At 54.6% G+C, this 11,980-nt stretch overlaps 4 protein-coding genes across 4 annotated transcripts; 3 read left to right on the top strand and 1 right to left on the bottom strand.

Moving 5' to 3' along the window:
• Positions 1–2,615: 2,615 nt before the first annotated feature.
• On the top strand, positions 2,616–5,243 carry PODANS_7_7160 (uncharacterized protein; the record flags this gene model as incomplete). Its single annotated transcript, XM_001908038.1, has 1 exon — positions 2,616–5,243. One exon carries the CDS (start codon positions 2,616–2,618, stop codon positions 5,241–5,243), a length of 2,628 nt encoding a protein of 875 aa, XP_001908073.1.
• A 564-nt stretch (positions 5,244–5,807) lies between these two features.
• Positions 5,808–6,599, bottom strand: PODANS_7_7150 (uncharacterized protein; the record flags this gene model as incomplete). Its single annotated transcript, XM_001908037.1, has 1 exon — positions 5,808–6,599. The coding sequence occupies one exon, from the start codon at positions 6,597–6,599 to the stop codon at positions 5,808–5,810; it is 792 nt and encodes a 263-aa protein (XP_001908072.1).
• A 1,214-nt stretch (positions 6,600–7,813) lies between these two features.
• Positions 7,814–10,453, top strand: PODANS_7_7140 (uncharacterized protein; the record flags this gene model as incomplete). The annotated part of the gene is made up of 1 exon (XM_001908036.1): positions 7,814–10,453. One exon carries the CDS (start codon positions 7,814–7,816, stop codon positions 10,451–10,453), a length of 2,640 nt encoding a protein of 879 aa, XP_001908071.1.
• A 590-nt stretch (positions 10,454–11,043) lies between these two features.
• PODANS_7_7130 (uncharacterized protein) lies at positions 11,044–11,850 on the top strand (the record flags this gene model as incomplete). Its single annotated transcript, XM_001908035.1, has 1 exon — positions 11,044–11,850. The coding sequence occupies one exon, from the start codon at positions 11,044–11,046 to the stop codon at positions 11,848–11,850; it is 807 nt and encodes a 268-aa protein (XP_001908070.1).
• Between the last annotated feature and the right edge of the window lie 130 nt (positions 11,851–11,980).

Raw genomic sequence — 11,980 nt, 5'->3', positions numbered from 1 at the left:
TATGTCGTGTCCACTGGGACCAGAAATCCCTCCAGAATTCTATATTACCTCCCCCCCATGTTAGCCAGCATCGTTGTCTCTGTTAAACGTCGGACAAAAGTGCCACTTTTCGCTTACCTCTGGATCATCTTCCTCCCCCCCGCCGCGAATGACCCTTTTCCCCGGATACCTACTACTAACCTTGACCTTGTAAACCCCAGGACGGAAGAGACGAAGGAAGGGAAAGGAAAGAACAATTGTCTTGTACACCCAGCCTTGTCTAACTTTTTCTTTCCCAGAGCGACAGACAGACAGGTCACGTCGGGCAGCGATCCGATCCGAAAAACATGGGGGAACGGAGAGGGGGTAAAGGGTGCACAAAAAGTCCCTATGTAGATTCAGTCAATCTATGTTCAGGCTATCACGAATGTGTATCAATCAAGATTCTGGCATATATTTGACCGCTTGTTGATAAGTGCTGAGGTACCTATCAGGACAATAGTTGGTTTTCATAGTCATGATGACGATAACGATGGTATAAATGGTGTTGAGACTGCTGCCCAATCTGACATACATGATCCTGAAATCCAGGCTACAACACTGTTTCAAAAGAGAGCCGCATCCCGAATCTCGTAAGAACTCGCACTTTGGCCGAGCCTCGCTTATCGTTCGAGAAAAGGGAATTCCCAAACAAGGTATGCAGTCCGGGATCAAAACCTACCGGCATGTACAGTTGAAAGATGTCGATATACAGCCCGGATGTGTTGGTCGTCGCCTGCATTCCCCCCATATTGCCCAACTCATGCTGTATCATGTCCAATACTTGCTCAACGGCCAACAAGTCAGATCACCACCCAGTGATATTCCCCTACTTCCGAGTATGCTTATCAACTTGAGACAGTGCCGCCGTTGTCCTTCCCCACCTACCGTAGGTTGGGCTACTCGCCTTCTGGTGGCGACCCAGGTGAGGGGGCGGGCCATCTAACCCCCACCTATTTCAATGCAAGCCCGCATGATGTGCCCCATCCCCAAGGCTTCTCGGGCGTCGTAGATCAAAGCTCCCTCGAGAGCTGGGCAATAGGATATGGGGGCGTGTTATGCGTGCCGTCGGAATGATCTGCCGATAGGCACGCTCAAGCGCGTCCAAGACGCTCGATAATAAGTCAGCTGCAATCGGGAGGCTGCAGGCGTTATGCAGGGAAGTTGGTGGTTTATAACCCGGTGGTAGCGTTGGTCGCGGTGTAGGATCCAGAAGCTAGGAAAGGTGTGCAGGTGAGGGGTAGCATAGAGTACAGAATGCTGTCTTTTTCGGTCCCGCACAGGGCTCATGAGGTAGGTGAAGATATGGTGCTTTTGTCAAGTGAAATATGGAGCCGCAAATACACCTGCAAATATCTCTAAAAAGTCAGCTCAATACAAGTATTCATCCTGGCCTCTCAAAGAGCAGAGATGGCATATCCAACACCGGCAAGACGTAAGCTCGGGCAAGAAGAGGGAGAGATCTGAAAGATGTGGGGAAGGCAAGAGGCGCTGTGCCCGTGGCCAGCCTATTCCCCGAGAGAGCGAATAGAAGGTGAGAAGGCTGCAGCGTCGATATTGTGGCTACGACTTGTTTAACATGCCAGGCTAGAAGACTTGGCCTTGCTGTTTCGTGCCCGAATTTGCAGTGCCTCTGAGTAAGGCATCCGTTCCAATAAATCGGTCGTAGGGTGGTTCGCAATTGTTCGCCCGGCAAAAGCTGTCTGAAGGTGATGTTGTCGATTTGATGCAGGTAGAGCCGAGAGATTGACGTAGCGTTTATCTCCTCCTGGCCACTTCTGTTATCTCTCTCCTGGGCACTTCTGTTAGTATGGTGTCTGCGGCTCGAGGGCTGGAGACCTTGCCATACATGCGGTTGAAGTTAGGTAGGTACTTTTGGTAAAGCTGTCACTTACACCAAGCTCTCATGTACCGAAGATGATCTGCCTGTCCTGTTCCTCCGTAGCTCTCTCGTTCATTTGCCATCCAACCTGAGATTGAAGTAACTAAAATGTTCATCATCCGACATGCGCCAAAACGGTCGCCTTGCTGCTGCAGTTTGCCGTGCTTGATAGAGTGTCTGTGTAGGAGAGTGATCGACGACATTATCGTCCCCGGTATACAGCCTGGGTGACCGACACCTGTTTCCGTGTTGGGATCTTTTGTTGCGTAACTGTGTGGTAGTGTCTGGGTTGCAGTACATAGATGCCGGGCAAAGGTATAAGACACGGCAGCTGTGCCCAGCTTGTTCTTGATGCTGAGCCGCTTCATGTGCCAACTTCCCCAGACTCTGAGTACTTCGCCCCTTACTTGTGTCGTTAGGAGAGAATCGCACCTAGCATTGCATTTGGCCTGCATCTTTTGTCAGCTTACAAGCCCCATCGCCATATCCCAGAAACCTGGGTATAAGTCCTCACAGCCCGCTCCTAGCACCCATCCCAAACCAAAGAGGCAGACCAGAATTCCCTTTGCCCTTTCAAAATTTTGAAACACTACTTCTCCCTCTGAACCTTTTGAGTTTACCCCTGGGTGTGCTTGGCTGGTCCGAGACCTACATCCTGAAAAGCCAAGAGCTTAGCTTCCCTTCCCAGCCCCTCACGCCCTGAAGATCTTTCAATATGGGCGACTTCTTTACCCTCCACGAAGAGCCTCGAAGGCCTGTGGGGATACCTCCTGCTGGACGGCCTCTCCCCCCACAGCGTCCTGTTCAGAATACCGATGCCATCCACCCACGGACGAGCACCACCCGGTATCACGATGGACCGATCCTGACCCAACAGATTGGGAATCCAATCATCGCTAGACACACTATGCCATCCATCACCCCTGCAGCTGTTAGCTCAGATCTTCGAGAAGAGACACTATTCACCGCCGAGGAGATGTATGACGAACTCACTCGTTGGTATGTTGTTCGCTTTGAAAAGGTTCCAGTTGGCAAGAGACTCGGATGGGAGATTGTTAAGCGGATAGATGTGCCTGAGACATCCAGTGATCAGGTCGTCTCGAAGGTGCGGGAGCTCAACAGGACCACCGTTCCGGTCCTTCACAAGTTGAACGACCTGGACGCGGATGTCCTCGACCAGATAAACACGGTGCAAAAGGAGGTTCAGCAGTTATTCGGTTACTATTTCCAGACCGAAGTGGCCCAGATTGAAGATAGGGTTTGGGTTGTGGTGAAGGAGAAGACCTCTAGAGAGCGCGGCAGGGGGTATGAGCGAGATCCCAAGGGCTCAAAGCACCATCACCGTGGCCGACACTCGGACAAGAGGTCAAAGTCGAGAGGAGCGCCCGTCTCTCGCTCGAGAGAGAGGAAGGAGGAACGGACCAGCGTCACGGCCTATTACAAGACCGCACCCAAACCTGGGGTGGATCTGCATATGCTCATGTATGGCAGAGCTGAAGAGCCTTCGACAAGGCCAAGATATGCCTACCAGAATGAGGTGCGAGAGGAGGGTCATGTGCGATTCCAGGTGCCTGCTCAAGGTCTCCCCCAGCATCACCAGCAACAACCGCAACATGGTCAACACTCTTCATCCCTTCCGCACCCTCAGCATCGCCAGGACCACGGCCCACCACAGCACCAACATCAGCATGTCCCGCCTGGTGACCGGCAGTTCGGCCAAACACCCCAGCCTCCGCTTCAAGCTCCACGGAATGCGCCACACCAGGCGGGAGCAAACATCATAAATCGAGGCGAGAGCCCGGGTGTTCAAGGCCGACCACCAATGCCACCGCAGGGGTATCCGCAAGGCCTTCCGCAAGGCCACCCTCAGGGGCATCCTCATGGACATACTCAAGGGTATCAACAAGGAAAGCCACAAGGAGATCAGCAAGCACACTACCGACCTCCAGTTCAAGGCCAAGTCCAACCAAGGCCTGTCTCCTTACAGCAAGGCCATCCCCAAGTTCAAACGGCCCAGGGCCAGCGGCAGACGGAATACCGAGGGAATGGTGGCCCTATCGTTACTGTAACACACCCCCCCCACAAGCCCGGTATCCTGAAGCAACACCCCACTGAACAGGGTCTTCCACAACGCCGTGCATCCTTAACTCCCCATTTTGCATATCCTCCCGACAGTCCGAGTACAGACGAGTCTCTGGTAGCTGAAGTCTTCAGCGAGGACGAGGAAGATTACGATTCAGACACTGCTGTGTCCGAGGAATCTTTTCCCGAAAACCTTCAGTTCGCTGGACCAAGAAAGCCGAACAATGTGGTTGTGAACAACCCTCCCCCCCAGCCCCGCTTCACGGAGAACGCAGCGCATGGTATGCCACCCAAGTTCCCGCGACAAATGCCGGTGCAGCCAATGATGCAGCAGCAACAGCAGCATCAGAAGCAACCACAGCAGCAACCACAGCAACGTCACGTCGTTAAAGGGCGACGACATTCGGTCAGCAACCACATGGCGACAGAGCGCATGTATGCCCCAACGCCGCCTCCGCTCTTTCCCATGAAAGAGCGTCCGCGGGTCGATGTCCACGAGATTGAGAAGAATGCCTATGAGGCAGGAAGAGCTGATGCTCAGGAAGAAGCATTCAAGCTAGCCGAGCGTCTGACTGCGGCAGCCAAGCCCCAAATCATCCTCCCAGAGAGGAGTCGCCCTCAATCTCCGCCACAAGTTCTGCGACATCAGTCCCCGGTTCCAACACAGCCTGTTCGCCGAATCACGTTGCCCCTTCAAACACCCCATTCTGGAGTAAGGCGGGTCCAGGGAATGGAAGCAAGACGTGAAAGCTTTGTTCCAACCTCGCCTCTTGACCGATATGAGTCGGGCATGACAGCGGACCGAAGACGGAGCAGCTTCGTCGATCGAGACACTGACCGGCGCCGGGATGATGGTACTGAATATGTCGTCGAGTACGGCACTGGTGCCTATGATTCAGACGTCTTTGACGAGGAGGAGATGTATGAGGAGCGTCAGCGTGGCTCCGGAGTATACCGCCGTGCATCCCCGGTCTCTTATGCTCCCAAGGCCGAGGACAGGCTCAGACGTCCGTCTGTTCACGATGACAGAGATAGACAATATGAGACTGTGCGGGTGAGATTAGGAGCTGACCGGTTGCCTAGACGGGAGGATGATCCAGTGTACGCGAGAGATCGCGAGGGAGACCGGGGCGATTTTGTCCAGAGACATGACAGGAGAGACTCTGGGGTAGATGTAGGTGGTTTTCGATATGAGGGCCTGAGGCCCGGGTTGGCGAAGAGGACCGCGACATACCCTGCAAGGTATTCCCGGGACCATTAAATCTGGAAACAAATTGAATTTGAGCTTATGGCGTTTGGTGTTGGTTGGGCGTTCGGATCCCCATGACGACAAAACAGGGCAAAAGACCCCAGAATGATTGTATAGCGAAAGCTGAACTGAAAATATATACGTTAATGACTGTTCTTTTTACAATATGCCGGTTACCTCGAGTCCGGTGCCATATTGAGGCATAAAAAACACGAGGGATTTTGGGTTTCCGGCTTCGGCGATGGTGAAGCTGCTGTGCTGCGTCCAATCAAAGTAGGCGGTGGTGAGGCCTTTGGCGAGTGATATGGGATATAGTGATTGATGATTCGAATACGTGATTATCTTTCACCCCCACGCGCAACTGGAAGGTCAAGATCCAGCTCGTGGCCAAGGAGCGGAGAAAAAAAAAGGAAAGTGCAACTGGAACAGCGCTCTTTCCGGCTTACCCGCTTGCGTGTAATGAGCAGGCAGGTACGGCTTGGACGGGCAGCCGCGTGGGCCGATATGTCTGTCTATAATTCAAGAGAGGAAGGAATGCTGGACTTTCTGGTCTGATTTCGTCACACTCACTTATTATTAAGTGACATTTTCGCCGCTTGGTCTTGTTCTCACAAAATACCAGGTATCCATCATCCGGTCCTCATCAGTCCCAGTGCGCTGCAAGATGGTGGCATACACTCTCCAGCCCATCGACTCCATCGTCTCCAACAGCCACAAGACCATCAGCCGCATCTTGACAGAGGCTTCACCTCTAGACCGCCATGGCCGGCCTTTCAACTTGAACTCGAACGAATCATGGCTCCAGTCACCCTTCTCAAAGTAGTCCAGGCTCTCCAGCATCTTCTTGAGATTCATGATGACGACACCCAGGTGATCATGATCAGCCTCGGTCCCTGGACATCCGTCGTTCTTTGCGTCATATACGATCCGAATCTTGTCATAGAAAGCCGTCGCCAACCCAAGCCACTCAACTGGCTGTGCGGGTACAACAGCTGAGGGAAGTGAGGTTCGTCGGAAAATCAAAGTGTCCTTTGCGGTATATCGTCGGCTGCATATCGCCGAGGTGACAAGTTCCCAGGAGTGGTTGTAAAGTAGGGCGAGAAGATCCCGAAGCAGCCGTATCCCTCCAACCGCATCTTGACTACCAAAGTATCCCCACGGCTTCCCTTTCAACTTGAATTCGAATGCCTCACCACATGGCCCATTAGATTGAATGCCAGGTTGCCAGACCGAGGCAATCACGGATTCCATATTTGACTTGATCTCGTCTGGGAAACCCAACAAGCGGATGGTGTCCGTTTTGTGGAAAGAAAGGGTGGCGTACTTGGAAGAGCCAGGCATGTTGTTTTCAAGGGTATTATCTGCCATTTTTGAGATGTTGTGTCCAGCAGGTCTTTGGAGAGGTGAAGACTAGAACTCCCGTCGAAGAGCCCACGATGCCCATATATCTCGGCCAACAAGATGCCCCTCGGAAATCCAAAGCAAAGCCTCCTCACCTCGGTGACCATTCCATGGCAGCTCTGCGGCAAGGCTGCGATTGTTATTGACGGGGCGGGCAGACCAAAGATTGGCCGTCGGCAGCCACAACTTGGAGACGCATGTCGGAATCGTATTTCGTATCAATTGGTGCCAAGATTTTGCTGAGTTAACCACCATCAGGTCAGTGCCATGTCCACTCGGACAGGAGAATGGTGAGAGATGATCTGAAGTCAATTCATCTGAATTCAAGTGTTCATCTTATCTTATCTCATCCACCGTGCCACCCCACCAAGGTCAATTGACAGACGCGCCAAGAACCCCAGAAAATCGACGGCAGACCCACTAAACAAGGGGCGCGAAGGGGCTGGGAAGGTGGTCCAAGCTCGCTTCCGTAGCAACGCTCTGTGAGCGTGGGCAAAGCAGGCTGGACAGCATCAGGGTCTTCAATGTTTCCCTCGAGATGGAGTCCTCCCGGCCATGACGATGTCCACCTTGGAAACTGAAGTTATTCCCTGTCGTCCTGCGCTCTTTTGACGTCCAGCCACCCGGTTTTCCAGCTGAGCCGACGAGCAGCTCCACGCCCGAAACCAAGTTGCACAGCTGGCACAAGGGCAGCTTGGAAATACAAATCGGAAGCCAACCAGTTGCCCCGCCATCCCAGCCTCCTCCAAGTCCACCGCCAGATTTTGGGTATCGGAAGCTGGAACTCGTCACCACGTCCATGGTCCGGTTACCGCGACACATTCCAGCGGCATACCCACTCTCTTTTGTGTTTTTGCGCATTTTTCCATCTCAAATCTCGATTGTTCCATTCATTCCTCTGAATTACCCATAGCGGGCACTTCCTGGTTTGCTTGAGCGAAAAGGTCGCCGCGCACCGCCGCCATGGCGCCGGCAGACTCCCTCTCCCCGCCGGGGTCGAGTTCCTACTCGTCCGACACCCTGAGCGTGGGCGATGGGACATGGGACTTTACAAAGAATACATTCCTGTTGCCCAATCTCCAAGGGCTGAACTTTGAGACAATGCGGTACAATGGTATGTGACCATACAGTTGGGAACCCACCGTGCTGGATACTAACGGACGGTTTGATAACGTCTAGGCATGGGCAACCGCTTCTCAAGTGTTACCGAATACCACAGTCTCATACTGGGGCATGGCGTCTTGGCCGCCATTACCTTCCTCTTCATTATTCCTATCGCAGTGTTGCTGGCGAGATATTACACGGCACGACCAGGCAGTGCTATCCGCTTCCATGCCTACCTACAGATACTGGCTGTCGCCTTGAGCACCGTTGTGTTCGCGCTAGGATTCTTCGCCGTTGGACCGCCACGAAACCTTACGAACCCTCACCATGGCATTGGCGTCGCCATTTACGTACTCATTCTCGTCCAGGCTCTCGGTGGCCGCTTGATCAAGAAGCTCTCTGGGAGGAGGTCGTTCAGGGTACATCTCCATCGCTGGTTCGGACGGTCTATCGTTCTTCTCGGCATTGTCCAGGTGCCCCTCGGTCTCACGCTCTACGGCTCCCCGAAGTACACCTTTATTCTGTTCGCTATCTGGATGGCATTCTTGCTGTTCTTGTTCTTCTTTTTGGACTTTAAGGACTATGGAAGACGGGAATGGGTCATGGGTGGAGGCGGTGGTGGCACCACTGTGTCTGGGGTGACGAGCAGCAGGGTGACGAGCAGCAGGGTGACTTCGGATCGCAAACCTAGCGGAGGTATGGGTTGGCTGGGTCCGTTGGCTGCTGGAGCTGGTGCCATTGCACTTTTGCGAGGCCGCAAGGACAAGAAGGACCGGGACGCGGAAAGAGCTTTGAGTCGCAGCCCGAGCCCGAGCACGCGGACTGGAACCACACGACCTGCTACCACAGTTCTCTCTTCTCGCCGATCCGACAGCTATTACGATGAGAAACCGGTTGACCGACGTCGCGCAAGTGGAGGTGGCTTCATGAATAAGATTCTGGGCGCCGGCGCGGGTGTCGGTGCTGGTATGCTCATGTCCAAGATGTTTGGTAAAGGCAAAGACAATCGGCGCGACGACTATTCTGCTGTGTCCACCGAAACCCCAAGCCGGACCCGAAGCGGCCGCAGACCTCCTCCTCCCCGGAGCGAGTTCACCCAGAGCGAATACACTGATTATACAGGCTACACCGGTTACACCGAGTCGACTGTGCCCCCGCGGAGACCTAGCCAACGTGATGGACGCCGATCGCCTATCCTTCCTGCTCCCAACCCAGTTGCGGCTGCGGCTGCCTTGAGTGCTGCCGATGAACGACGAGGAGGCCCTATCACGCCCCCGAGACGCTCGCGCACTGGCACATCGAAAATGGACAGCACCGTGGTTACTTCGGATTATTCTTCGTATGTCAGCCCCTCGAGAAGAGCTTCGGAAAGACGACCGAGCACTGGCGGGGGCGGCGCAGGCAAGGGTTTCTTGGCTGGCATTGGTTTGGGATGGCTAGCGAATAGGATGAGCGGCAACAAGAGCAAGCAAGATGACAGAGAGAAGGAACGGTTAAGGGCCGAGGATGAAAGACGCCGGGAAGAGGAAGATGATAGGCGCTCAGGTCGTCGAGGGTCAAGGTATACGGGTGACGGCTACTCTAGTCCAGCTACGCCAAGGAGGGAGCAGTCGAGGAGACGTCTACACAGAAACCGCCCACCCCCATCAGCTGTCACGTATACCGAGACCGCCACCTCGATGCTTTCCGATGAGTCTTCGATTGAACCTCGGGGCACCACACCATACGATCCAGCACCACCTGGCTCTCGACTCCCGCCGCCGTCTAGTGTTGGCACGAGTGTCGCACCGCCTCCAGCTCCCCCTGTGGCAACTGGTCCACCACCTCAAGGGTATCCAGGACCGCCGCCTGCTTATCCGGTAGCGACGGCCGGTGGACCCCCAGCACCTGGTCCGCCTTTCCCAACAAGTGATTCTTCCGGGCCTTCCCATCCAAATTCGAGAAACAACCTCGGCGACCCCATCGCCATGCTACCGATGCCCTCTGACCCTCAGGGATTCCTCCGCCAGGAATCAGACAGCGACGCTTTTAGCTCTCCCAACAGAGGTGGCCGTCGCCGCAGTCGAATCCGAGACCCCCAAGCAGCAGCAGCTGCCGCCGCGGCCACAGCTAGTGCCTTGGCTGCGCAGGAGGACGAGGATCGCCGACGACGGGGGGACCCAGTTGCCAGCGTCAGGATAGGCGTCCGCGACGACCCCGACAGAAACATCACCCTCCGCATGTTGACCGAGGAAGAAGCTCGGCGGGAGCAGCAGCGACGCCGGCGCCAGGACTCGGTCAGCAGTTCTTCTGGGACGGAGACACCGACTAACAGGCGGTATCGACGTGAACCCAGCAGCACAAGAAGGGCTGAATCGGCGGCCGAGCAGAGGGTAGAGAGCAGAGAGAGGGATGACTCTGTGCCACCGTTGTCGACGCCATATGGTGCGGGAAGGAGACCGGGAGGGCCTCCGGGAGGAAAGGATTCGGCTTATTATTCTGGACCTCCTCCGCCGGCGGGTGTGGCACCGCTTCAGGGACAGCCTGGGCCGTCGGGGGGGCCACCGACGAATACAGCTACTGTGACGATGAGTTCCCTTGCTAGTCCGGGGGGTAGTCAGGCGACGTTTACTAGTGGGGATATCGCCGCTATCGACCGGAGGAGGAGGAGGAGAATGGAAAGGCGGGCGCAGGGGGATACGAGTACGAGGGGGGGGACGTCGGTGGATGATTATTGATATTTTGGGGGCATGGCGTTTGGGTTTGGGAGAAAGTGTTTTTGTGTTTTGGGGAGGGGAATATGAGGGATGGTTTGGGGGACATGTCAGAGAAATGTTTGGTTTGGACTGTAAATAACATTTCGGTTTGATGGACTGGTAGAGATGATGGGTTTATTATGTCAAAGTATATGATGAATGTTAGGGAGGGATTGGGTTTTTTTGTTTATAATGAGAATTTGAGAGAGGGGTTGATACCTTTTTAGTAGAATATAATGTCACTGCTCTTGGAACTGGTCACCTTTGAGTTGTCGTGTTGGACGAAGGACGGAGAAAGGGGCTAAGAAAGGGGCGGGCTTGACCAAGTGCTGCAGGGTCTTGAAGCCAAGCGCGGCTGCGCAGGGGAAGCTTTTTAGCGGGTGCCCCGCGTTTTTGGGCGGGGCCAAGGTAAATGCTTGTCTTGGGGTTTGCGACTGCGCGACGCGACGCGATTTTCTTGTTCGGCTTACACTTGAATTCTTTAACGATATCAACATCCACCACCACCACGATTTCCGACCCCATTTATCAGCACGTTCACTATTTCCCATTGAGATACTAGTCACTATAAAATGTCTGAACCACCACCACCCCAACCCAACCAGCAACCCGACCAACAACAAGACGTCGAGATGCTCCCCGCCCCAGACGCACAACCACAACCACCCTCCCAATCCCAACCAGAACAACCCCAATCCCAACCTGATCAACAACCCCCCCACTCGGACCCAACCTCGGACCCAATCCCCTCGGACCAGCTACCACCCTCATCCGAGCCCGTGATCCCCGGCCCCCGCGCGCAGCGGTTAAAACAACTATTCCAACAAACAACAACCCACACCCTCGACAAACTCTCCCCGTCCAACTTCCGGGAATGTTTCCCAACCATTGCAGAAAAAGCGCCAGGGACGCTAGATAATGTCCACAGGCAGATGATCGACCGGCTGTCCACCCTCTGGAACAGGGAGTTTGAGCGGATCCTCGAGTCGAGACAGGTGATTCAGAAACTGAATGAGCTAGAGGGGTTGATAGCTGAGGCTCAGGCGGGGAGGAGGCGGGATGGTGGAGGGGGGGAAAGGCCGGTGCCGCCTCATACGCTTGGTGCTGAGGTTGTGCTTAAGGCTCACCTAAGGGGTTACCTTAGGGAGCAGGAAACAAGGTTGGGGGAGAGGTTACAGGAGGTGAGGGGGGGGAATGGAAGACTATTTGAGGAGGTGTTGGCTCAGAGGAGGGAGATGGAGCGGCTGGTCAAGGGGGTGGAAAATATGGTGGGGGATGTGAGGGGGGCGAGTGAGGTTTTGGGGGGGGTGCTGGCTGGTGAGCTGGAGGAGGAGACGAGGAGGGTGGATGGGGAGTTGGCAAGGGTTGGGGGCGGTTGAAATAGGGGGATGATGATGTATAGGTTGGGAATAAGGGGCTTTGTTTGCCATGTATGGATATATATACCTCCGCTGCCATGACAGGACAAGAACGACAGAGGGGGCGTTTGGGCGTAATTGAACTAGTCAG

Source organism: Podospora anserina, chromosome 7, assembly GCF_000226545.1.
Source record: "Podospora anserina S mat+ genomic DNA chromosome 7, supercontig 1".
NCBI classification, from domain to species: domain Eukaryota; kingdom Fungi; phylum Ascomycota; class Sordariomycetes; order Sordariales; family Podosporaceae; genus Podospora; species Podospora anserina.
The sequence above is the reverse complement of the archived record's forward strand: the minus strand, read 5'-3'. Positions and strand labels throughout refer to the sequence as shown.